The sequence below is a fragment of the Alosa alosa genome, chromosome 1, assembly GCF_017589495.1.
Source record: "Alosa alosa isolate M-15738 ecotype Scorff River chromosome 1, AALO_Geno_1.1, whole genome shotgun sequence".
NCBI classification, from domain to species: Eukaryota; Metazoa; Chordata; class Actinopteri; order Clupeiformes; family Clupeidae; genus Alosa; species Alosa alosa.
Genome location: NC_063189.1, coordinates 48,357,523 through 48,385,263, shown reverse-complemented (window position 1 = coordinate 48,385,263; position 27,741 = coordinate 48,357,523). Strand labels below are relative to the sequence as shown.

Below are 27,741 nucleotides of genomic sequence, written 5' to 3'. Positions count from 1 at the left end.
CACAGTGGATACATCATCCCTATGGAGGAAAGAATGTACCATTTTCAACAGGCCTTTCCTCTTGCTGTTGAGCGAAATGCCACCTTTCTGCTGCCTGACTTTTTTGTTTTTTGCGGTCGTGGCAATCTGCTTGGTCACAGTCACCCTTCGAGCTTGAAGTCTCCTAAATTTCTTGTTTAGATTCTGCATTTCTTTTCTGTTTTTTTTCAATTCCTCTTCTGCCTGTCTCAGTTTGGTCCTCAATCTGTTGACAACTTTTGATTTCTTTCTGATTGTGCTTCTCTTTGGGGTTGATGACTGCAGTGGTGGTGTTGGTACATCGTCTTGTATTGATACGTGATCCTCAGGTGTTGGCTTATTTACTTCAGCTATTGCTGAAGAATCACTTAATTCACTCACAGAAGAATCTGGAGTGAGATTGAGAACACATTGGGTTTGTTTTTTTGTTCTTGTAGCTTTTAAGCTGAATATTGTCTCCACTTGAGTTTTTTTTTCTCATGCTCTCTTTTTAAGTAAGGTCCTTGACAGTCTTCACTTTACCACTCTCCTTACGTTTGTGATACCTGAAAGAAGAACCCAAGATTTGTGTTACTGAACAGTCATTACACAAATGAAAGTTTTGTGCACAACCATTGTTATTTATATTTGGACTTCATTGTGTGTCCATGTGTGAGCGCATGCACATCTGCCTCAGCCTCATGTACACGCCTGTCTTTCACAGTCTGTCTCAACCTGTGTGTGTGTGTGTGTGTGTGTCCCTATTATCTCCCTGTCACCCCGAACCTCTCTCTCTCTTTCCATCTGTACTCCTCAAGTAGCTCAGGATTGCTGTAGATTTTCTCTCTGAACTTAGCCAGCCTAGCCTTTTGGATGCTTTTTATTCAGAACAGATTCCTGTCTGTTAGGAAATTAAATGACATTGCATATTACAGTTGATTTTAAAATGTAAAAGGTAAAAATATTACTTTACTATTTACAAAGACAGCTTATATGGATAGCCATATCATAGAATTGTTACATTGAACCACACATTCTATTATGCAATGTATATTAAACTTATCTCAAAATGACATGATACAATGCAATGACATGAAATGATGAAAATTCATATAATAAACGGATTTATATAGCAGGTCAGTGCTCAATTACAAAGGACCACAGCGGCACCCATATCATTTCCGAATAAGATAAAAAAAAAACTGTTAATAAGTATTGATGATATATACGTGTGTGTGTATATAAATAAATAAATATTTTATATATAAATAAATACATAAATAAATATTTTTGTAAATAAATAAATACATAAATAAACTATGACATAGATACTATAATATACAATATACTATATACTATGCTATATATCAAGTAAATTAATAAATAAATAATAAGTAAATAAATAACGAGTAATAAATAATATAAATAATAATAAATAAATAATATAAATAAATAATAAATAAATAATATAAGTTCATGTCACTTAAAACATTAATTTCTCATTACAAGAACAGTGAATCTCTCCACATAACAGGCTTTTAATTGTTTTGTGTATGAGAAAGCTGTTCTGAGCCTGAATGACCTTGACCTTCTGGGGCCTCTCTGGGGCCACCATGATGCTAGGCTAAACTTTTGCTAGCTTTTTGTATTTAGACTTAAAAAAATTTAGACTTAAAAATTCCCAAAACACAATAAAATTTTCATTTTTAAACATTGAAAACTTGCTGTTTCGGTAATGAGAAAGAAAAAGTTGTGTATGCTCGCTGACAACCAAGTTTTTAACATTTATCTGGAGAGATATAAAATGAGGTGCTTACCTGGTAGCCATCTTGGGTGTTACAGTAAAAGGTGTCCCCCCTCTCAAAATGGCTGTTTTTTGTCTGTTCCTTGTGGTCTTAAATATAATAATAATAATAATAAAGCTTTATTTGTATAGCACCTTTCATACACAGAATGCAGCTCAAAGTGCTTTACATTTGAAGCATGTAACACAATAATAGTCAGTCAGTCATTATCAATCACTTTTCTTTGCTGTTTATGTTATACTCAGCAACATATCAAAAATATAGAAAATGGCGTCATAAGACTGGCAGCCTTAACCCTCTTACCCCCACAAGCACGCCATATGGCAACTGTGGCAAGGAAAAACTCCCATATTCCAGGAAGAAACCTTGAGCAGAACCTGACTTAATAGGGGAGCCCATCCGCTTCTGGCTGGCTAAGCCCTCCAATAGTAGCAGATGTAGAATAATCTGAAAATGTAGTCTACAGGATAAGATGAGTTAACTAAAAGCTTTCCTGTACAGGTATGTTTTCAGATCTTTTTTAAAATATTTACTGAACTTCGCCTGCTTGATGTACAGAGGCAGGGTGTTCCATAGTTTGGGGCATAATGGATAAGCGCAGCTTCTCCACTTTGTTTGTGGAGCACTTTGGGTGCGATTAAAAGATTAGAATTGGATGATCTAAGTTTCCTTTGTGGTTGATAAGATATTAAAAGCTCAGAGATATATGAAGGTGCTATGCCATTCAGAGCTTTGTAAGTAATTAACATAGCCTTAAAATCAATTCTATAGGAAATAGGGAGCCAGTGCAGTTCAGCCAACACAGGGGTGATGTGTTCTCTCTTCTTAGTCTTAGTTAAAAAGTCTAGCCGCAGAGTTCTGTATGAGTGCCAATTTCTTTAGATGTTTTTGGGAAGACCAGTGAAAAGTGCATTGCAGTAGTCTAACCTGCTAGTGATAAAGGCGTGAATTAGCTTTTCTGCATCTTGTTGAGTTAAAAGGGGCACTTTGGCAATGTTTCTCAAGTGGAAATAGGCTGTCTGAGTAACTTTACTGATATGGGGCTTAAAACTTAACTCTGCATCTAAGATGACACCGAGGCTTGTTACTTTTGGTTTGACCTGGTGTGCCAAGTTCCCCAGATTACTAAGAATAATATCTCGCTTTAGTTTTGGTCCAACCAGAAGTACCTCTGTTTTGTCATCATTTAGTTTCAAAAAGTTTTTGCTCATCCACTGATTAATGGAGGTTAGGCATGCAGTGAGGGAGCAAAGGCCATCTGGGTTAGTTGGCTCCACAGAAAGATACAATTGGGTATCATCTCATGTAGCTGTGGAAGTTTACATTATGCTGACTTATGGCGTTTCCCAATGGGAGCATATATAGAAAATAGCAGGGGACCAAGGCAGCTCCCTGGGCCACACCAAAAGGCAAGTCATGTTTTTTCAGATACATGATCTCCTAGACTGATATAAAAATCTCTGCCAGTAATGTAGGTTTGAAACCAGTTTAGAGCATTATCAGAGAGACCCACCCACTTTGCAAGGCGGTGAATTAGGATGCTATGATCAATGGTGTCAAATGCCGCACTCAAATCCAGAAGAATAAGGATTGAGACTTTGTTTGAGTCGGTAGCTAGTCTGAGATCATTGACTATCTTTACTAGAGCCGTTTCTGTGCTGTGATTTGATCTAAAACCTGATTGGAATTTTTCAAGGATACTGTTTTCGTTGAGGAAGGTATTTAACTGATTGCAAACAACTTTTTCAAGTACTTTGCTCAAAAGCGATAGATTTGATATAGGCCTGTAGTTGCTCAGATTGGTATGGTCAAGTTTTGACTTTTTAAGTAAAGGTTTCACAACAGCGGTTTTAAAAGCAGTTGGAAATATACCTGTTTCTAATGAGGTATTTATTACCTTGAGAAAAAAGGGAGCTAAGCCATCATATACTTTTTGAGGAATGTAGTAGGGATTGGATCTAAAACACATGTTGAGGAGCGGTTTGAGTTATAATTTTACCAAGCTCAAATTGAGTAATAGTGCTAAAGGACCTTAATTTTTGGGGGCTGTTTTTGGGTGTACTATCAAACATATTACTTGTGTTACCAATAGCCTCCCTTATAGAAATGACTTTGTTTTTGAAGAAGTCTGCAAATTCTTAGCATCTTAGAGAGGATGCCTGACTGAGTGTGTCAAAAGGTGTTTGATGCAATAGCCTATCAATTGTAGAGAACAACACCCTAGAGTTTCCACTGTTTTCAGCAATTACCTTAGAGAAGTGGTTCCTCCTCTCATTCGAATAGCTCTATTATAATTTGCAATTTTTCTTTTTAGAATGGCACGGTGAACCTGTAACTTAGTTTTTCTCCATGTTCTCTCAGCTTTCCTACATGATCTTTTTAGATCATGGATATTTTCGTTCATCCAAGGTGTCAGTTTGCTACAGGGCCTTTTTTTAGTCTTTAAAGGGTGCCACTCTGTCAAGCAGAGCCTAATTCACGATTAAGAGCCTCTACCATTTGATCAATGGGATGATGTAAAATATCTAAATTTATGGAGTCTATAAGAGCTATGAACTGCTGTTCTGCTCTAATGTCCAAGAGTCGCGATTTGATTGCAATTTCGGGATGAATTTTTGGAGTATGTAGTACAATATTAAAAGATACACAATGATGATCAGACATATTTATATCATTTACTGATAAGTCTGTGACTTCTATCCCTCTGGAAATGACTAGATCGAGGGTGTTGCCAAGGTTGTGGGTGGGTCCTGTAACATGCTGCTTTAGCTCTAAACTGTCCAACACATTAAGGAACTTACTGGCTTTAGCATCAGTTGTCTTATTGACATGAATATTGAAGTCGCCATTTACAATTATCCGATCATAGCTAGTGATGATGAGCGACATAAGTTCAGAAAACTGGTCGAGAAAGCCAGTCCATAGTTTAGGAGGGCGGTATAAGGTTAATAGAAGTACAACTGGGTCAGCCTTCAGAGTGAGGGCAATATACTCAAAGGAAGCGAATTAGCCAAAGTTGACTCGTGTGCAACTATATTTGTTTGAGAGAATGGAGGCAATTCCACCACCTCGTTTGCCTTGTCTAATTGAGTGGAAGAAATTATAATTTGGGGACAAGTCTCAACAAGAACAGCAGCTGTCTGAAGTCAACCAGGTTTCAACAAGAAACAGAAAATCAATTTTTTTTCACTAATAAAATCATTGATTGCAAAGGTTTTGGTAGTAAGTGCACCTATATTTAGTAAACCCATGTTAGCTGAAAATGCCTCTGGCTTTTTGAGGAATATGCTGAGGTATGGAAAGAATATTTGTTAGGTTTCTAGTTTTAAATTTGTCTTTTCTTTTTACTATACGTTGGGTAGAAATCAACGTTGGAATAGAACTATAAGCATAAGTCATGCTATTGCATGACACAGCTTGATCTATGGTAGTAGTATTGTATGTTACCCTGCAGAAAACATTCTCAGACCCATCCACATGTATAATGCCATTCGAATCAATACCTGGGGGGCGTGAATCTGTAATATTTTCTACAGAATGTCAATGTCTCAGTGTGGACGCTATGTTGTCAGAGAGTAGCCTGGCTCCATGTTGGTTTGGTTTGGTGCTTGAAAATTGTTGCGGAGGCTGAGAATATTGGGTGTGACCAAAGTTCTTTTTCTAAATATTTTCTTTTCTTTTACCAGTGAATTCCAAGCAATAACTTTTTATTGAATGTAACAATTTACCTTATGAGATACATTTAAGTTTTTTATTATTTATTTCTTTTAAATATTAAAATTATGTAGTTGAAGAGCCGAGATTCAGTAATGGACGCGTTGCGGTACTGAGAATTTCACATTAAATTGTAAAAAATACATAATTTAAAATATCACAATGTCTTCTTTTAATCACTTCCAATATAGCCTATGATGAGATGTTTATAAACCAGTGTTTCCCAAATTGATAGCAGTTATCTGTTCATCACAATCCTTAATGCCACCTCATGAGTCTGATTTCGTGAGAATCACCGATTTTCATTTCATCATTTATCGTTATCAGCAGGCTTGGAATTTCACCATTTAAGGGGCAAGGCCACTTGGCCTTCAGTTGGGCATATTTGGTGGGGGGCACAAAGGCCAAAGTTAACTATACAGTAGTATGCTATAAAAATGATCAAAGTTGTATTCACTGCAGTAGACCTGCATCACTGTATGAAACATTACAAAAACATAAAACATGAAATATTACATATAACTGTAAATCATTTGATCATCTAATATTTTCAGATATCTAGGCTATATTTAACATTTATTTTGTATTTGGCCTGTTATGAAATCATGCATTGAACAATTTAAGCACAGCTCAGCTTTAAGAAACTCAAATAGCCTAGATGCATGCTTAGCATTTTGTGATCATTAAGGCTACTTTCACAAACTCTTATAGTCAGCTGTCCTCTGATTTACCGATATCTAGGCGACATTTGTAATATTTATTTTGTATTTGGCCCGTTATGAAATAATGTGGAACAATTTAAACACAGTGTAAAACTTAAATCCCAAATTTGGAGACATCCATGGATGTTGAAATTTACTGCAAATTCAAAAAGGGATTAGTCTGGAACGGCTAACTGTACAGGGGACTGTGATATGTTAAACGAAGGGTTCGTGAAGTATTCCACCGAGATGAATGGGTAGGGAGATGGACGCAAAACCTTCAGTAGAATTTATGATTAAGTTGAATGATATTATTTACTTTTCTCGCGAACCGTTCACCACAGCAATTAGCGGCTAACATTGTTTAAAAGCTAAGAAAAAGCTCGTTCATGTGATACTTGTGATGTCTGTGTGATGAGTAGGCTATTTCGCGAGTAGTTCAACTGAGAAGAATGGGTTAATTTGGACGCACTTTCTTTCTTGCGCTGTCACTTTCTCCACTGCGTAATTTGCGCTGTGAATGCTAAGATTATTTTGACAGGCCATAGGCTAAATATATATCGCTATTAGTAGGATAAAAGCAAAAATATTTAAAGAAGGGGGCACCAAGGCCACCGTGGCCTGTAAACCTCTGATTTTCAAAGGGGCCGCCACGGGCTAGCGCAAAGGGGCTACGACGGCCATGGCCGTCGTGGCCGCCGTGAAATACCTACCCTGGTTATCAGTGTTTCCCACAGAATTTGAATGAATTTGTGGCGGGGTTAAGATTGTCTTGGTAGTGTATAGGTCTTTGAGTGCCTGTCACTTTAAGACGTTTGTGAGGGAACCCTTGTAATTATTGTTTTAACACTGTTAAAGGCTGCTGATGTTTGGATGCAATTCATAACATTTTCTATGTAGTTAGTTAAAATTAAGGTTTGTACTTCTCCTTGGGACAAGCACTTTTGAGTCTTGGAAAACACTTTTCCATTTACATCGGGATTTTGCAAATATTCAGTGTCAGAGTCAATAAAATGATCCCTGAGTAAAGAAATTGACAAGCAGCTGTAAGTAAGCATGCTAAACTCGACATGCAAACAGTATTCTAACGTTAGCTTTCAGATACTGCATTGCATAACTTGCAAGATTTGCATAACTTAACTTAGTTTAGTCTCCTCAATGTACTATGTTGTGATAAGACCTTAGCAGTTAACTTTAATGCAGCAGTTTTGAACAAATTTGAACAAACACATTGCTAGGATGGCTGTAGCAAAAGGCTGATAAGCTCTGGCACATCCACAGTAGGATATTTTTAATAAGTTCATATTAGTCACATTAGTTTATTTGGCAAGGCTCATGCTGCCTACTGATAGGGTAATGGACATGATTACTGATAACTTACTTTTATAAGGCAACAAAGAAATGTAGGCATATGTTTCTATTTCTGTCAGGAAACTTGCTGAATAAATGTCATGGTAGTAGGTTTTGTCTTGGGCTACATTTTTTGTAAGCTGCTGCTGGCCCCAACCTAGTGGCGATAGCTGCATTTCTGCTACCGCTGATATAGAACACAACAGAATAAAGACAGCATCATAAAGCTATGAGTCTGCTGAGCAAGACAACACTAGTTCGAGCAGATCTAGATTGCTGGAGCTGGGGAGGAGAATGGGAAATATTTCCTTGTGCAGGCGCTGCATGGAGTCTACCTAACAGTACTAAATTTAAACAAGAGGCATAACATAGGAAGCTAATTGGCTGGCTCAGAGACGGAGATTAATCAGACATAGGTAACTGTTGTAGGCCTGAAATTATCATCAGATTTGAAATTGAATATATGCTGACGTAATTTCATAAGTGCTTGTCATTGGTTCATCCATGAAAAAGAGGAATCAATCTGAAATGTGTATACATTAGCCTACACATTGGTACATCATTCTAAAATATTCCTAATCGTGGGGGAGCTGTGGTGTGAGAAGTAGCGTTCCAACCATGTACTGACCCAACATGTGCACACAAACCAAGGCATGAATATAATCCACCCCAGTTTCTCCCACTCATTTGCTTCTGAAACTTGTCTTTATATTTTAACAGAAATGGTCAAATATTAACGTAAAGGTTGTATTAGCGATTTCAGGCCCAAAAAAGGCCCAAACATAAATGATCACATTCATCTAATCTTTCCTAACTAGCTAGCTGCCTGCCCCATAAGCAGGCCGTCAAAAAAATGCATCTCTGTAGGCAGCCTGGGCTCCGAGATCTGTACACAAAAACAATTGCTACCAACAAGTGTTGGCAACCACTCAAAGGCAAAATAAAGTGTTCCAACCAATAACTGACGAGATGCGCGTTTAGGAGAGTTTCAGTTGCACAGGAGGGAGGGTGGAGGGAGTAGTGAGCTAGCTCTCTGTTTTGTTTGAACATCAACAGAAGTGACGTTACCCCGCCATCGCTGATACAACCTTTAATCAGCATTGAATGATTTGTTAAGCAGTACAGATTACAATCTACAATACATTAAAACCTATATTATGGTAAGGGCTTTTCTCAATACAAAGTACGCTAAAGAACGGTCTCCCGTTCTTGAAAGTTCGAACTTGAAAAGTTAAGATCGTGAGTCCAGACTCTGGAGAACGCGAGGACACAGGACGCTCAATTTGCAGTTTGAGACAGCAGCGTTCTTGCCAGCGGCAGCTTCTCTCGGAACAGCTCGGGAGTCTAGTCATTTACCTATTGCTCTACCCAGTATTTCTGACATTTACAATAAAATATATAATTCACCAGCTTGTTTAAGTTTGTTTCTCATTGATTTTTTTTTTAATTAAATATTGATAACAATATATTCACTCGCCCATGGCGGGAACAGCGTTTGAAGTTCGCAGTTTAAGTGACAGTTATGATTAACGTTAGTTGTAGTTGTAGCCTACCGTTTATAGCCTAAACATGGATCGGATTGTAGCAGCAATTATGATAGGTAGGCCTATTATGTATCAATGCTGCCATTTCTCTTATGTGAGTGTCATGGCTGAGCTGACGAAATGCATTGTGGAATCTTCAAGCCACCAAGTCACCTCATTTTGCCCAAAGTTTGTCTTCATAACGTTTAGGTCTCAAAACTTAGCTAACACCTGTAAAGTATTTTTGCTCAATTCCAGTGTTTCATATTTTTTCACCATTGATTTAATATTTTATTTTATTTTTTTTAAATTAGCTATTACACTTTTAAAAATGCCTTATAGACCCCTACAATGTTTGTAGACATCCCGAGCCTAGGTTGGGTGCGTGTGCAGCATGGGGTCAGAAAAATGGCGCTGCTAATAGACCGGTATGTTGAGCTGTCAATGTATGCACTGTCATTGTCCCCCCAGGACCACGAACTGTACCTTAATAAATTAGTCTTCGCCAATGCCGATTGTCTGGCTAAACCTGAGCTGATAACAGAATGGGTAGACGAAGTTAGCAAGTGGCCAGAGATCCATTGGCACGCCATATACGGCTATCTGGTTAACAAGTTCAGATACACGTGAAAAAGTATTCCAAATAGGGAATTTTGTTGATGTTTCTTTGACGTTTCAGTCAATTTACACACACACACACACACACACACACACACACACACACACACACACACACACACAATTCATCGGGATGGAAAGCTTTCTGACATGATATGCATGGGCATTTTTCTTGTAACGTGAACCGTGAAGAGCTCAATTGGAAGCGAAATTTCTTTAATGTTCTCAGTATGACCATTAAACATTTCAATTGATTTAACAAGGCCCTTGATCCCCCACAAGGGGGAAGCTCTTGACGGAGCCTTTGTTCCCCACCCAAGCCACTGACAGGTAGGGCTGGGACGGTATGGATGGTTTCTTACCGCGGTCGGTAAGCAAGAAATTACCGCGGTTTTGCGGTATACCCCCCCCCCTTTTGGCTATGCTTTTGAAAAACTGAAAAACAGAACCTGTTTCTAAATCTAGAGCCTTATAGAAAATCAGTGAGCATGCTGTTAAACATTTAGTAATTCACTCACACTGAGAGCAAGATTGTTTCAAAAAAAATCTGACTAGTATGACCAATGCTATTCAAGATATAAATGCCAAATAATGCATTAAGCTGTAAAACTGAAATATCATGGGCTAAAAATATGAAGACTTAAAATTTGAACAGAAATGTTTTACAGGCCTTAGTTTTGGACAAATTTAAGATATAGACAAGGTTTGAACAAAATCTGAGATGGTGCAGCAACAACCTTATCTGGTTTGATATGGAATGACCCATGATGGAACGTACTGGCATTTCATACTGAGATATGTGGTGCAAATATGAACCATTTATATCTGATTGGACAAGAGGCATTCCATGACTGAGCTTATCCCAGGACACCCCACAGTCTCTTCACCACTAGTTATCACTCCGCATTTTCCATTGTATTGTCCAACACTACATTACATTCATTCAAAGCAAGAGAGCAGCAATTGCATAACTTCACATAATTACAGTAGAACTGTAACTGCAATAGAGCACTCGTGATTGTAGGGGTTGATAAAGGATACACCCACGTCTATGATTACCTGCGGCACTTGGCCGAATCACTGCTGTGGGTATATCTTTTACCAACCCCACTCTGACTCGTGCCATATTGCCTTATTATTGATCTGATTAATTATTGAAAGTAAGCCCTTAAAAAGATTTTCCTTCACTCAAGAATGTTTTAAAGAAAAATAATACCTGAGCCCAAGGAAAGGAATCCAAGGAAAAACATTGCCATATAGTGTCTAATCTAATCTTCAATTAGTAGTCAGTTGTCAGACATGGTCTATATCTATTTAAATCCAGGTTTTTTTTTCTGATAATGTAGCACAGATCTTGACATCACTAGGTTATAAATCCAGTTGTCCACTTTTTTTTTGTGTGCGAGTTCAAACATTCATCAGCAAGTTTTAAATAATTTTTGCCGCATTTTTCTGAAATGCCACATCTGAAACAAATCAAGACAGTCTGAGGATCATATGGTCTATATAACAAAGCTGTATCTGACGTCTTGTTTTGTTTCATGGTTCATGATTATTAAAAGCATGACTCGGAATACAACAAAAGTGGTTCAAAAGGCATTCAAGGTGGATTTCTGGATTAGATTAATGAATAAATGATTGACAAAATAGAACAATACCAGCCAATTGAGTTAAGAAAACACCTACACTCTGCCAGAAGACTTATCCACCTTGCAACTCCCTCTGTGCAGGTCGAGAAGATAGTAGACAAGCGGAAGAACAAGAAGGGCAAGATGGAGTACCTGGTCCGCTGGCGAGGCTATGGCTACGAGGGGGACACGTGGGAGCCAGAGACGCACCTGGCTAACTGCATGGAGTTCATCCACGAGTTCAACCGGCAGATGAGCGAGAGGCAGCGGGACGGCTCTCTCATCCGGTCCACACGCAGCTCGCCCCACATCAGCTTCAAACATTCGTCCTCCGGTGGCAGCAACAACGCACGCAAGCAGATCTCACGACCTCCTCCCCACAGCCCCAGCGTCAGCCAGCCTCTGGTGAAGACTGTTAGCTCGCCCACTTCTTCAGTGCTAACCATTAGCCCCACAAAGCAGCATCAGCAGCAACAGCACTTGCCCGATTTGAAGGACTCATTTGGCATGCAGCAGTACCAACAACGACCACAACAACAACAGCAGCAGCAGCAGATGTCAAACCAAAAGTATAGACGATCAGGCGCTGTCACCGATGGTGTTGCCAGCTCAGGTTTGACTGTATTGCCAGCTGTTAATACTGTACGCCGGAGCATGGACCTCGCCAAGTCCGGCATCAAAATCCTTGTGCCTAAAAGTCCCATGAACAGTCGGACTGACTCGGAGGAGTCGCCCAGCGAGGCCGCCCAGGGCCTCGAGCAGGGCGGGCAGGAGCCGGACTCGGTGCCTCCTGAGGTGGCGCTGCTGGAAAAGCCAGTGGGCATCCTGCTGGGGCCTGGAGAGGAGAGGGCACGGATGGGCACACGGCCTCGCACACAGACCACTCTAGCCTCTCCACAACTCCCCATCACGCCTGCAGCTATGCGCATTCTCAACGGAAAAGGTAAAGTGGTTTGCATGTGTGGTGGTAAAGAAAGTGTGCATTGAAAGCTGTAAACAGTAACTACAACCAAAAAGTATTAGGAATAGAAATATTGCTCCAATAAATTGGTCTTTAAATAGTCCTTGCTTACTTGTTTTCTCAAAGGTACTTCCACCTTCACGGAGACGTCGGCAGCTAATGGGACAGCTAGCTTGCAGACTGCGGTTACTGGAGTAACTAGTGCCTCTGGAGTGAGTGGGAAGCGGCGCTTTGAAGAGCGCACAGCTGCCTTTGACAAACGTTTACGGTTCAGCGTGCGTCAGACAGAGAGTGCCTACCGGTATCGGGACATCGTGGTGAAGAAACAGGATGGCTTTACACACATTCTGTTCTCTACAAAATCTTCAGAGAACAACTCCCTGAACCCAGATGTGAGTGTACATTTTGCTACTACTGCTATTGCTAGTGGTGACCATTCCTCACTAAAGTGAGTTGAATGATAATGATTGAATTACATGGCTTAATGTTCTTATTGGCCAAGTGCTGGAAAATAACACATTTGTAGTGAAAGTAATTGTGGTGAATAATTACTTAATATTAATCTTAGACTGGCAAACTTCAGGAAAACTCAGGAATCAGGTTTATTCTGTTACAAGCAGAGAGGGTACAAAAAAATGGCCATGGCCTCTGTTGGATCAACCTCTCTATCTTCTCTTCAGTTCTCCATCGTTCTTCTGACATACAATGCAAGTTAGTCACGTTTGTATGGGTTAAACAAAGAAAGAATTGGCGCCAAAACAATCCCACATGGTTGGTTCTCCAGATGGCATCAGACACACCTACTCACACCTACTTCACACAAATCTGAATAGCATGAGGAGAGATATCTTATATATCAGAAATATCACTTATAGAATGTTCCAAACATTCTCACAATCAAATCATTACAATCCTTGTGCTGAGACTATTACAATGATACCAAACATGAATATATTTACATATCATGACATATGGATACATTATAGCAAGGTAACATCCTTTGTCTTGTGGATCTGATAGCCCTTGGAACCAGTACATTAGCATTTCATTGGGGGAGGGGAGGGTGCCTTTGTTTAATGCCAAGAGGGGCCACATGGCTAACTAAAAGTAGTTTTGAAACTCTAAAATAATTGCTATCAATTGTTGATCATGTATGCCACATAATTATGTGAAATCAGTTACATTTAGAGAAACTGGGGTAATTCACATTTTAAAGAATCTTTTTTATCTTTATCCAGCACCCTACCAGTGGATTAGCCCATGGTGCTAACACTCATTTGGTAGTCTCACAGATCGCAGCTGGTTCATTGTAAACAGAATGGAATGTTTAAGTCAACATGCTGTTGTCTCTTCACAAAATGAAGCAAAGCTCCTCTTCCAGCATAAGGCAGCGTTCACATTGACAAACTTTGTTTACCGCCGGGTGCTCAAAGTTGTTTCTCTATGGAACGATGCAGCTTGACCATTGTGATGCCCCTCGCATTTATATGAGCAAGACGCAAGCAGAAAAAAAATGCAAGGCTTCTAAAATCACAAGGTGCTACAAGTTTAAAGAATAGCCCAACTTTTGAGGATGGGTAGTTGCTAAACTATCTTGTTAGCTAAGTTAGAGAGCTAGTTATTTAGTTAGGAATTACCAGTGTTGGGAACGTTACTTTAAGTAATTAGTTATAGTTACTTCTTACTTGTTCCAAAAAGTAACTGAGTTAGTAACTGAATTACTCTATGATAAGAGTAACTTGTTACCAGGGAAAGTAACTATTTGCGTTACTGTTATCAAAAAAAAGTTGCTATATAAATGTCAAAGAATTTGGATTATTTGAGCAGTTTTGAGCAGCCAGTTGAAATGAGTAGAACAGACAGGTGTTTGTAGGCTACATAACTTTCGATATTTATTAGATAGATAGATAGATAGATAGATAGATACTTTCTTTATTGATCCCCAAGGGGAAATTCAAGATATTGCACATCGACAGAGCTACGATTGACTTCAGCCTGTGTCATAGGTTTTTGTTGTGAGGCAGAAAGATCTAGCTTTTGCTGCTTGGAGGACTTTGCTCCGAGTCCTTCTTTGCTAGTGGATGGCGAGCCATCATCTGGGGTAGAGATAGGCCTATCGGTGTTTTTGGCCACTAGCTTTAGATGCGTGTGTAAGATGCTTCATTAAATTAGAGTTGCTTACAACGGATGTCGACAAAGTCTTCGCTCCTGGACATAATGTACACATTACATGCACGTTCTTGCCTTGATGAATTTGAAGTAGTGCTTATATCTCCACCTTGAAAATGCCAACTTTTCGGATTGCTCCTGACCTCTGCTGTTTCGTCGAATCTCTATTTTAGCTGTTGCGTGTGTGTACAGTAACTTGGTTTTATGTGTACTGTTGCTATGGTAGGTTACACTTAGCTAGACAGGTAGCTAAGCAGCGAGCCACTGTTGTAAACAAGACATTGAAAGATATGTTTAACTTTGAGCTCCTTTGTCATATAAATGTGCATAAAGAAGAACAGGATAGAGCAGTGGTCACCTTTCTTTGCTTCTTCTATTGCAGACAAACCTGTTTCCCCTCAGCAACTCCCATATACTTTAAATGTAGTGGCTCATATCTGGAAAACATATGATACAAGGAAACCAGGGCCATACAGCTCTGAGAGAAACAAATGGCCCCATTTCATTTGTGGATCAGGACACGGGCACAGTGTCAGTATAAATGGAGGCAACAATAGCTGCTTTCAGATCTAGGTGTAAGTCCGCATGTTCTACGGATGTCAAATGGTTGGGCCTGAAAACAGCTAATGACAAAAGTACATTTGTCCCGTTAAAATCAGCAAGGTTGTCCTATCTAACAGCAACTACCACAGCACAATGCGTTAACGTTCCATTGGAACATTGATCAAATGGCTGCATTGTGGATAGCCATGTGCACTGTGCCAATAGTCACTTGCAGTTAAGACTCGGCGCTCAAGTTCTGTTGCCATGTGTTACTCTTCTTTTTTGTAATCTTTGTTCTATGTGGGGATGCATACAGTACCGCTGAAAGACGGCGCTCTCGCTTCATGCCCATTTACTGTTCACTTCCCCTTTTCTTGTAAACATAATTTTTAATCGTGGCAGGAACTTGAACCTGCTTTGTTTCGGATACATCTTCTGGGTACTCAGAGCTTGTGTGATTTGTTGAAACTACTTGGCCGATTAAAGTGCTTGAGTGATGCTGCTGTTGTTGCAATCCTTGTAAGTTACTCAGTTAAAGGTGGGAAGGTTTGAGTGATGCAACAAACATGCTTCATGCTACATCAAAAATGCATGACTGGACGTTTCAGATTGAAACATAAGATTGAAATGTAAGCTGATCTGATATGAGATGGTAGGTATGAAGTTGGTCAGTCTTGTTTGCCTTGTGTTCATACTGTGTGTGTGTGTGTGTGTTTTCAGGTGATGAAGGAAGTACAAAGTGCCATGGCCACTGCAGCCGCTGATGACAGTAAGCTGGTGCTGCTTAGCGCTGTGGGAAGTGTTTTCTGCTGCGGCCTGGACTTCCTGTATTTCATACGCCGCCTCACTGACGATAGGAAGAAGGAGAGCATAAAAATGGCTGAAACAATTAGGTATGTCCTTCAAACCTAAAAGACATTTTTTTTTCTGCAGGGTAGATTTTTCACTATCATAAATGTTTGTTTTTTGTTTGTTTTCTTAATGTCTTGCATGAATGTGTTCTTCAGATAAAATGTTGGTAAAAGCCATATTCCATGTGTCTCGTTTTCCCAGGACATTTGTGAACACATTTATCCAGTTTAAGAAGCCCATTGTAGTTGCTGTGAATGGGCCTGCCATAGGGCTTGGTGCCTCGATATTGCCCTTGTGTGATGTCATCTGGGCCAATGAAAAAGCCTGGTTCCAAACGCCCTATGCCACCATTGGCCAGACGCCTGATGCCTGCTCATCTATCACCTTCCCTCGCATCATGGGTGTCGCCTCGGTCAGTTGGCATTTTGAAACGTCTATACAAAATGTGGTTATTACATTGTAATAACAATCCTTTCACACATCCCTGAGATCTTTCTTGTTTTCTGTGTGTGTTGTAGTTTGCTAGTTTGTAGCAGTAGGAAATTTGTATAGTTCTGTTTAGTTTTGTTTTTATCCATTCAGCGCAGTTCTGATGTCATGTGTCCATTGTCAGTGATATTGCATTTTTGAAAAAATAATTTCTTCAGTTCAGTCATTGCGTTACCTTGCCTGCCACCATCTTGTGTGGAGACAGTCCGTACAAGTCGTTTACCGCATGTGTACAAGCTACTGTCAATGGATACAAAAGGAGAGTTCGGTAATCGACTTGTAGAGACTTTTTCCTCACAACATGACCTGAAGAAGAGCAAGGTGATGCACTGACTGCAGAAGCAGTCTTTTTTTAACACTCTTTATGCTTACAAAGGTAAAAATACTTCAGTTTGTCTGCGAAGACCCTCTCCATAGATGTGATTTTTTTTTGAGCCTAATTAATGGCTTTAAATTTGCACAAAATATCTCAAGTGTCTTAGGGCTGTATTTTGTGCACCAGCGCATGGCGTAAAGTTCGTTTTCCACCCGCGCAAAGTTTAATTCGGTATTTTGCACGTTTATTTTTTCAACATTGCGCCCAGGGGTGTGGCAATTAACAACCTAGGGAGGGGCCTGGCGCGTTGTCTAAAAATCACTATCGTACACCTGGTGAGAAGTCAATGCCGAGTTGTTCATATGCTATTTTAAGAGCGCATGTCAACAGTCATATTGGCAGGTGCACGCACCATCCTTCTGTCATTCATGAACGCACACCAGAGCACGTCCATGCAAAGCATTACAAATTGCACGATTACAATGGGAAACATAATTAGAATAAAGATATTACGAAATACTGTACATCGCATGATGAGTAGTTATTCACCATCATTTGCAAATTGGTAATGACAGTTAAAAGTGATTAGGGGAGAGGCGAGAGACACGTATGGAGCACAGCTGAAGACGCACTGTCACGAGATATAAGCAACTCCACTACAGGATAAATGTTGTTTTATTCAGTCATTTGAGCAATAGGGTAAGTGTTGCTTTTTCCAGTCTATGTTTTCGGTGGTAACCCATTGTCAGTCAATAGTGAAAGTAACTGCATATAACTGTCTTGTCGTTGACTGACTCCTTGGTGAAGTTAATTTCACTTTGCCAATGAGTTCAAATAATAGACGAGTGCAAATGCGTGAAGGCTATGCTAGGTTTTAGTAAAGCATGGTTTAAGAATGACTTCCATACGGTCTATAAGCAGCCTCCTTCAAATCGCCCGTTGAATGGCAAAATACCGATGCATTTATTTGACATATCGTAGCGTTGCGCCCGTTAAAGGAATGGCGGATGTCACTCATTGGTTTAAAATGATGTTACGCCCCAAACACACCCATATGACTGATTAAAAAACCTAGGAACACCTTGTTGCGCCATGCGCTCCACGTTTGATAACGAAACCCCTCCCAATGTGAACTGGACATCCTACTAAATTTGAATAGACTTTTGATGAGTGATGATGCACTTTAGAATGTCATGATGGGGCCCTTAATGTTTAAATGTCCTATTTACTTAACCTCCTTCGTATGTGTTTCCTCACTGGTTCCTCCTCTCCTCTCGCCCCTGCTGTAGGCCAATGAGATGCTGCTGAGTGGGAGGAAGCTGACCGCTCAAGAGGCTTGCGCCAAGGGCCTCGTGTCACAAGTACTATGGCCAGGCACTTTCATGCAGGAGGTCATGGTGCGCATTAGGGAGCTAGTCTCTTGTAATTCCATTGTAAGTCATCCCTTATTTCATTTTAAAGTTTTTTTTGTTCGTTTTATTTGTGTGTACGGCATGGCATTCTATCACGCATACAGCACATTTCCACACATTCACATCGTCTCCCTGTTTCTGTTGGTCTTTGGTTCTACAGCCTCATTAAAGAACATTTACGTGTGTTCTCCTGAATGCTCCAAGAACACTCCCAAGAAATAATACGTTTCTCTGCTATGTTGTAGCAATGAATGTGTGCTATTCATGTGATTGTCAGAAAGGACAATAAGCTGTTGTAAGACATTTGGTTGAATCTTACACCACCAACCATTTTTATATATGTCATATTAATGTGAAATGTTAAATCTGGACTTGTCTTGTATCCAAAGATCTCCACTTGTACAGACCACTTCATGTACACTTTTTAACTGACCCATCTAGTCTGTTGGGCACCAGTAATGCTGGTAGCAATGCAACAAACACACAGTGCTTAAACAGAGGAGTTATTGTAGGTGTGCTACAAGTTGAGTTGAGCATTGTTGATTTACAAACACAAAACTGTTAAAGCACACCAGGACCTATATTGAGAATGATCTGTACTGCTTCACAGTGCATCCATATCCATAAACCATTTTGTCCTTTTTCCTTTCCCCCTCTTTCTGTTTGACCCTTTTGCTTTTGTTACTCCCGGTCTTTTCCGTGCTCCTGCTGTTGTGGTGGTACTGTAGGTTCTGCGGGAGTCCAAAGCACTGGTGCGGAACTCCAACCGGACCACCTTGGAGCAGGCCAACGAGCGGGAGTGCGAGGCGCTAAAGAGGGTCTGGGGCTCGGCCCAGGGCATGGACTCCATATTAACATACCTGCAGAATAAAACAGATGAATTCTAAACTGGGCAAAGAAGAGGAACAGACAGACCCTCTGCAGCTTCAAGCCCTCTTCTGACTAAGAAGTCCATCCTCAAAAGTGCCTAGAGGGAACGATTTTTTTTTTTTTTTTACGGGACACAATCCTCTAATCTCCAGTATGAGTTTGATCGTCATCCATCTGAAGAAAAAGATGAACTTGTTTGAATCCGCCCCTGGTAGTTTCTCTTAAAGTGGTTAACAATTTCTGACTCTGTGGATGGAAAAGATTTTTGTAAGGCTGTAGTGATCTCTCAGGTCGTTTGGTGTACATGCTTATTTGGGCCTATCTATGCTTGGAGTTGGTGGTCAGTCAAGGTAACGTTTTACTTTAACCAACCACATAGAATATACTCAGTGTGCACAGCTTAGGCATTTGTGGAACATGGTGAAATGGGGAGGTTGCCTAGGCTATTGATGGAGTTGAGAACAACACAGTGGGTGTGTAACAGGTAAAGTGGACATACAACAGAAGGCTTTCCACTATGGGACTGTAACAGAGGTTTCATGTTGGCCTTGAGGTAGTCACAGGGAATACCTTACCTCAGAGCTGTACACACATGACTTTTTTACTGACTGGCTCTCCTAAGATCATCACGGTGGGACCTGAAGCACCATATAAGATGGGCTCACACTTCACAGATAAGGTATTATGTAATTGTACCTTGTAGACCTTGCTGTTTGTCTTATTTGTGTAGTAATACAGTGGAATTGCCAAAGCTAAAGTCGCCACTGACAAATGCTTTGGGTCATTTTTATCACCAAAAATGTTTGAGGTTACTATCAATGCTATTGCCTAAGTTAAGTGTAGTCATTTTTTATTTAATGCTAAGTTAAAGAAATATGATGTGAGTCTGTCAGGAAAAGTGACTGCATTTTTGAGTGTGCGTGTCTATATGTGTGGAGGGCCTGTGGAGATCCAAAGTGTTGCCTTGTACATCCCCGTTCGTGAAGGCCCATCCTGATGTGAACTTGATCAAATTTGCACTTTGACTCAAAATGGAATTTGGGTTGTCTTTTCCTCTGTGGTTAGAGGGAGGAGTATGTCAAAGCACAGCAGTTGTGTTGGTCCTTAGTACCACAAGTGGACAGTCTGTCTGCCACACAAATTTTAAAAAATCAACAAAACATAATCCATAACCTTCCATCTTCCTTGGTGAAACCTCCAATGCTTCCTTGCTGACTTGGCACTGTGCACTGCTACCCAGCTGTTGGTGGTGTCTAAAGTGCTGGTCAAACGTGTGTTTTTTTTTTTTGTTAATTATGCTTCTTTGTAAATATTGTATTGCCATTGTGTTTTGTTAATACAACCTCCTCCATGTCACAGGCCATTTTCCCCATTATCCTCACAGGCTAGAGTAATCAACGGCTGGAATAAATACCCACTTAGCTAACTTCACCCTGAAATCTTTTATGGAAAAAAAAACTACTGTTTTCTTGTAGTGATGAAATAATTATTATTTATGCAGTGCTAAGTATTTAAATATTTAAAACTGATTGAACATATAGATCTGTCTGTATTATTAAAAAGTTGAAAAAATAATTATCTACCACCCTAAGTTTGATTTATGTACTTTTACACTTAACTTTAGGGTAAATCTTTTATATATTTGTCTTTTTATTTAACATCCTGATGTGGTTCCCGCAATGTAAATGGCACGTTCATCTCATTTGGAAGACCATGGTTACTCTAAATTGGATAATTTCATCAAATTCATGTCAGTGTCATGTCGAATCTGAGTTTTTAAGGGTGATAAAAATGAAGCATCCCATCATTCTAACTAGACTATTGAAATTATGGTCCATTTCCAACTGTGAGGCCCAAACAACTTGTATAACTGGACGTAAGGGTATGTGTTCCACAAATCGATCTGATTAAAACTTACCTTGCAGACCTTCCACTGATTTTTCTCCTTAAAATGAAAGAGATTAAAATGGACCTCTACAGATGTATGTGTGAAGTCCTAAACTGTTTCCCAGAGTGGAGAACTGTATATAATGTGGATTGCCTTTAGGATAAAATACTGGTACAGTATTTTTTCTGTCTCTGGATCTTTTCCATGTAGTTGAACTTGTATACAAATGGAATATATAAATGTATACATACTTACACTGTACAATCTGTAAAGATTTTTTTAATAGATTCATAAAATATATACAACTGTCAAAATAAACTTATTTCACATATCATGCTTACTATGTTTTCTTTGTGTAACAGAACTTACTGAAATCAAGCTGAAAACATTACCACAGACTTGGAAACATGGAAAATCTAATGATGAAGTAAATGTTGGTTCCAGATTTACCAAAGGTCTTGGAAAATGTCCACTTTCTCTCATTGGTTCTAGGGTGGGCAGCCATCATGTGAGCTTGTGGCCATGTGCAACCAGTAGTCCTGGTTCCTGAAGCAAACAAAGTTGTAGAAGTTCTCCCCACCCTTCAGGAACCCGTGTTCTGTGGTTCCCCAAGAGACTGGGCTGTCCATAAAGCCATGCACAGTCATGGAAAGCCAGGAGGTGAACTTGGGCTCATCAAAATAACGCCTGGAATAAAAAAAGGGAGTTATGAATTAGACTCAAGCACTGCTGGGTACCCATACTTTTCTAGAGAACTTTTTCTAGGACATTATCGGTGATTGGACCCTACAACAAATTGCTTCAGACTGCATCAGATAATCCTTCACTACCACATGATCAACAGCGAATTAGGAGCAAATGAAAGTCTGACCTGAGCTCTAGAAGCAGTGAGTATATGTTCTCAGGAATCAGGAACCCAGTAATGGAGCACAGTAACCCTTGATTCATGATGTTCTGTGGCTCAGGACAGACATACGTTGAAAGAAAACTGGATGCCTCATTGTCACTGCAATAAAAGTCACAGAAAACCAGTGAGAAACCAGGCATGCCAAATACTGATGATACCTAGCAGTGAGAAACGATCAACACTTGCCAACTGATGTCCATACTGACTGCCCCCAGCCACTCCAGGAAGTGATGTGGGTCACAAGACTTCTCTCCAATCAGGTCAGAGGAGAGGAGAGAGGGGCAGGGTGTCTCCTTCAGTGTACGGGTCTGCAGCGCAGGCCTGCACTCTTCAAAGCTGTACTGGGAGAGGAGAGTCCGCAAGGCCCCACCATCCCCATCAGCGGCTGACCGCAATAAGCAATGGTTTAAGAAATGAAACCAAAGGTAAGGTTAGTGAGCAAGTTTACCTTACTGTGTGGATACACACAGCAGTACATCACACCTGATTTTTTTGGTTTCTATAATATAACCGGTTTGAGTAGGAGTTATGTGTTCAAATTATTGTCTGTGGGGAGGGGTTGAGGTCAACCAGGACAAAATGTTGCAAGGCGTTTGATTCAACATAAACAATGGTGCAGAGAACACTTGTTCACTTGTGAACAGTTGTTCATGCAAGCACAGCTGTTTGCCTTCTTTTCAAAATGTCCAAGCCTGATAAAAGCGTATGTAAATATGATTCATTTTGTTCTCATTCTTATCCTTCATCTGTAAATGACTTTACATGGATACACTGCACACTGTGTGGATTTTGTATACATGTGGTCGCTGATAGGACTGCACCTTTGACAGACCTACCAATCACAGAAAACATACCTCAAACCTTGTTGAACACCATTTCGATCATGTTTTCAAACATGTCGTTCAATCAGTAAACCGTAGCAAAAACGATGTGCCCGTTATGAAATTGAACTTGCCCCCAGTCACTCACCTGTCATTTTGCTGGTAATCAACAAGTCACATTTCATTGGCACCCATTCTTTCAGACTGGTCATCAGCCGCTGGTGTCCCTTTGCACCTGGACTCATCAACTTGTCTGTCAAGTCTACAGTCACAACTGCAGAGGATTGAGAAATATGGGACTTAAATAAAACAAAATGTAAGTACTGAGAGCCTACCCATTACAGCATATGTATCTTTAGCTTTTCGCTTCCTCTGTAAGTTTCTTTCATAAGTGTGTTGGCTATTACACAAGTTCCCCATGCTCAAGGTAATAACTGGTCAGCATGCAGAGATGACTCACCATATCTCAACACCTTTCTATGTTTATATTGGGATGGTTTTCCCTCCAAACCCAGCTGCTCATAGGTATCCTTATCGACAGACAGAATCAACTGCCCTGTCACAAGAACAGACAAAAATAAGGTGTAAAAATACAACACACAAAACATTGTTTCATATGGGTCATTCCACGCCAACTCAGCCACCCATGTACATGACACCTCTCAGATTTTGCTGAAAAGCGGTGAAAATATGCCTTATGTTACCAAACAAAGGAATCTGAAGTATCAGGTCAATATCTCAAACGGTTTGCCTGTGGCGTCCATTTGAATTTCGGTTGCCACAGCCCTAATTGACCCTGCTGAGCATAATACTAAGTTATTTCCACTATTTTCATGCTTTATCATCACTAAATTCTCCCTGATCTACATTCCAGACTTCTGGAAACAATGTCCAAAATGATGCATTACGAAGAATAAAATTAATATTATGGAGCTTCATAGTCAAAGGTTTTATTTCATTAAAAGAAAGAACAAATATGTATCTTTATCTGGTATAAATCCTATTAGGATCATCAAGTGCCCACATGGTCATTTGGGGGTCCAAATATGGGGTTCCAAAAGAGTCACCTCTGCCGAAGAGGGTTTTTGGACCCCCATAAAACCCCCACCAGTGGTACCATACCCTTCAAATTCATTTTGGCAAGAGCAAGGTTCCCATATATAACAAATAATCCTGTTTAAAATAAATATGATCATTAATTGTGGTGCTAGGGCCACCCAAAAAGTGAAAAAATCACACATGCCGTCAATATTTTTTAGGACTTTGGTGACCCACCTCTCACCCAAACAGTAAGGAATGTTGATTCTGACTCCAGAATTGTGTAGTACAGGCTACAATGAACTACCACACCAGTTTCCAGCCTTCTACCACTATTAGAACAGACGTTACGGGCTTCCAAAAATGGCAACAGATGAAATGTAAAATTCCAATGTGTCAATTAGGGCCGTGGCACCCGAAATTCAAATTGACGCCACGGGCAAACCGTTTGAGATATTGACCTGAAACTTCAGATTCCCTCGTTTGGTAACATAACATGTACATGATACCCCAATATTGGCTGTTTTCACATGGAATGACCCATATGCTTGAGTTATGCTTCTCTCTAGACAAGCTGTTGAAAAGCTTCTGAACCTCTTACCAGTTGGAAGAAATGCTATGGTGTTATCCTCATCAATTCTGGTATTGTAGGAAAGCGCGTAAAAATGACCTGAGACAATCAAGACATGGAACATGAAGTCAGCATTCTGCAAACACATACAATATTTTTGTAATCAGTACAAAATACATCATGATGTAGAGAGAGTAAGTTATTTCTTTCACCAACCCTCCAGCTGAAGCATGCACACAACTTCACTATACGCAGCATTCAGAATGTTACGCTCATGCCAGAACTGCAGAACATTAGAATATATGATGTCCTCTAGCTTAATTTAGAATGACGACTCCCGTTTTGTGTAAGACATCAACAGGTACATTTGTGGGTTAAAATATTGTCATATTAAATAAAATCTGTCATTTAAAGATGAAAAATGATCTAGGTATCTACAGACCAGAAATGTAGATACCAACATTGTTTTAATATCATTTATGTTCAATAAATAGTGTTAATTGAAAAAAAAAAGTGAATGCCTTCATTCCAACATTCATTTGACACTAAAACGATCTGCTCTACCGTAGTGTAGAAATTAATATCAATATGTACCATGTGCATTATGCTCCAGCTTTTTGTTTTATATCTTCCACTTGCCTTTTTTGTTTGTTTGTTTTTTTAGGGGATCGAACGGGGTGCATCGGACTGTACTCAAAATTTGTGATGGGCCTATACGTCTCAATGTTTGTTGCAGTTGGTTTGACGTAGACCAGGGCTATTCAATTCAAAATTAAGTTGGGCCACATTTTCAAACCAAGAAATTGAGCTGGGCCAGACATTTTCAGCAGCTGGTAGGATAAGCAGCAGATATAACACACATTTTTAAACCAACACAAATTAATGTAGGCCTATTGAAAAAGTAGCCTTTTCAATTTTGTCACATTGGACACAAGCACATCAAAAACGGCATCAAACATTTTGATGTTCTTGTGCCAGATGTGTGTTTGTAAACAGTGACTGAACACTATGAGCACACTGGCACTTTGAAACCGTTCATGAATTCATGCTGATGGAATTATTGTTCGTTTATTCAGAGCGCAGACTGACACTGAAGGGACAGTACATGACGTCAGTCAAACTGAAACATTGGCAGACTGTTTTAGATAGATAGATATACTTTATTCCTCTCCAAAGGGAAGTTACAGAAGTACTGTTTTTAGGAAATACGTCTTTATTTACAAATGATAGAGACCACAACGTAATTCAACAAACATGCTTACATAGTGCTAATCATCCTCACCGTTGTCAAACTTCCGAATGAAACAGTCTTATTTCAATCTGCTGCTTGTGATAATATACATTTTGATCTATGAGAAACCGTTTATTCATGCTCGTCTTTTTCGAAGTGCAGAGCATTGCGAGCATTTTCAGAGTGGCAGTTTGAATTTACAAACACCCCAAAAAACTAAACAATAAAAGAGCTGTAACTGCATATTGCTACGCTAAGCCGAGTGTTGCAGTCCGTAGGTGACTAAGGATTTCTGTAGGAATTTCTGAAGGCTCACAAAATGTTTCTTTCTTTACGTTTCTGGTAAAACTACGGGCTGGGCCACTCAGAGGTTGCTTTCTGGGCCGCATGTGGCCCGCGGGCCGGCAATTGAATAGCCCTGACGTAGACTAATAAAATGGTGGAAGTGCGCATAGGTTTGTGATTTTAATGTCAAATGAATGTTATGTTTGTTGTATGTTAAAACGATGCGTTACCTTTTTTCACGACTTTCTCAATAACATTTTCCTCAAGAAGTTTATAAAGTGGTAGATCACGAACACGGTAATAGGTGTTGAAACTGTTAATGACTCCGCCAATGCTTGCAGGCAAGGAAGCACATTCGGGGATTACAATCGACACCTGCAAAAATTAAATGCATAACGCTAAATTAGAAAGGCCAAAATGAATAGAGGTCTAGCTCAGTTTCGGCCCCTGAGTAGGCTACCTCAAGAGTAGCCTACCTTGTAGTTGAAGCAGTGTTTCGACACGTGGGTGTCATATCGAGCTTTCTCATTCATGAAGCTTGACTTTTCGCATACAAGCAAACTCCTGGGGCTCTGTTCCAGTTCAGGGGACATGGCTGCGACTTCTGAGTGCTTTCGTCTCGTTTAAATTGCAAAACGCTTTTAATTTATAACTGCGATAACACGAAAAAGCGCCATCCCCCCCGAGAAGATCTGTATATCTTCCGCGTATTTTGAACACACCCAGTCATGTACTAACCAATGAAAGCCTGAAATCAGTTTCCCCCGTTGACGTAACTTCCTTGGCAAACATAAAACACCCGTTAAACAGGTTTTAAAGCAACACCTGGTAACACCAGAACTTTCTCTCTGTCGCACGCACGCTATTTGTTTATCCAGCACCGGCTTTGCAAATAACGATGTCCACAGACAAGGTAGAATATTTTGCATGACTTATAAAAGTACGATGTTTTGCGACATCAGATGGAAGTCAAATTTGTAGTTTCTTATGTCTCATTCCATCGAACTACAGATCCGCTACCCGATCTGGCAAACTTATAGTGCGGTTATAGCCGATAGAGGGCCGCGAATGCAGAATTGCCGTTCTGTTACGAGTTGATGAACCACTGAAAAGATTTTGGAAAGATTATTTTAAGGTACAAAAAACTCTTTGGTGTTGCTTTAAAGTAAAAAGCCTAGTAAAAAGTCAAATTATCTGCATCGTTTTTTTTGTTTGTTGAAGTAGTTTGTTGCCTAATCTAAATCCTCATTTATAAACATAAGATTAAGCTTCCTATGCTTATTTATGAGCAGTTAGCTGAGTTTGCTTGTTTCTTTGCACTTCATGCATATTTTTTGATAAATTACTTTTGTTTTTAGAATGTGTCTTGTCAATTTGATCATAGTGGTCAGCTGAGACACATCGCAGTTTACTCATGTTTCCAAGGTGTACATGTGTAAAACACTGTAATTACACTTATAGCCATATTCTACTTTATTCATCCTATAGGCCTACACTTTTAAGGCCTACTCTTATAATGGTACGTACTGTTACACTGCTGTTACACTGCAGATAACTGTAGCCTACTGTACATATCTACGGTTCATATTGAATATCCATATTTATTCTGTTTTTCTTAATATTACTGTTAATACACTGCATTACTCTTATAATGTTAGTGCTACTACACTGCACATATACATGTTGTACATTGTTCATACTGCATATCTATATCTATTCTGCTCTTAAGGTTACTGCTAATACACTGTACATATTTATAGTTAATTTATATTACTGTAAACCATTACACCTTCTTAACTGTATACTATTGTCTACACTGCACTATAGATCTTATTCTGTTTATGCACCACCAGCTTATAATGTGTATATCACATTGCACTTTTCTGCTTTTTGTCACTTCTGGTTGGACAGAAACTCCATTTTGTTGTCTCTGTACTTGTACTCTGCACAATGACAATAAATACAAAAGATATGTGGTCAAATGCATCTCTTAGACCACCCTGACAAGTAGTTTGAGTGATCGAATCACAATGAGTCTTGGTGATTGTGCAC

At 39.7% G+C, this 27,741-nt stretch overlaps 2 protein-coding genes across 2 annotated transcripts in view; one reads left to right on the top strand and one right to left on the bottom strand.

The window, feature by feature from the left end:
- The window catches only part of cdyl (chromodomain protein, Y-like), a 28,610-nt gene extending 7,443 nt beyond the window's left edge, over positions 1 to 21,167 (top strand). The window contains exons 2-7 of the mRNA XM_048239998.1: positions 11,439 to 12,279; positions 12,424 to 12,689; positions 15,730 to 15,902; positions 16,063 to 16,273; positions 17,956 to 18,099; positions 18,807 to 21,167. Of these exons, the coding sequence (XP_048095955.1) occupies positions 11,439 to 12,279; positions 12,424 to 12,689; positions 15,730 to 15,902; positions 16,063 to 16,273; positions 17,956 to 18,099; positions 18,807 to 18,965 (1,794 nt within the window). The 3' untranslated portion in view covers positions 18,966 to 21,167. The remainder of the gene's footprint in view (positions 1 to 11,438; positions 12,280 to 12,423; positions 12,690 to 15,729; positions 15,903 to 16,062; positions 16,274 to 17,955; positions 18,100 to 18,806) is intronic.
- On the bottom strand, positions 21,100 to 26,534 carry rpp40 (ribonuclease P/MRP 40 subunit). Its single transcript, XM_048240009.1, has 8 exons — positions 26,166 to 26,534; positions 25,920 to 26,064; positions 24,204 to 24,272; positions 23,025 to 23,120; positions 22,713 to 22,838; positions 21,930 to 22,128; positions 21,708 to 21,842; positions 21,100 to 21,523 (listed from the first exon to the last, which is right to left on the bottom strand). Exons 1-8 carry the CDS (start codon positions 26,280 to 26,282, stop codon positions 21,325 to 21,327), a joined length of 1,086 nt encoding a protein of 361 aa, XP_048095966.1. The 5' UTR covers positions 26,283 to 26,534; the 3' UTR covers positions 21,100 to 21,324.
- Between the last annotated feature and the right edge of the window lie 1,207 nt (positions 26,535 to 27,741).

Coding starts and splice junctions, on each gene's coding strand:
- rpp40 (XM_048240009.1), bottom strand. CDS start 26,282: ATGTCCCCTGAACTGGAACAGAGCCCCAGGAGTTTGCTTGTATGCGAA. Junction 23,121..24,203: donor CATAGCATTTCTTCCAACTG/GTAAGAGGTTCA, acceptor TTCTTGTGACAG/GGCAGTTGATTCTGTCTGTC. Junction 22,129..22,712: donor GATTACCAGCAAAATGACAG/GTGAGTGACTGG, acceptor TATTGCGGTCAG/CCGCTGATGGGGATGGTGGG.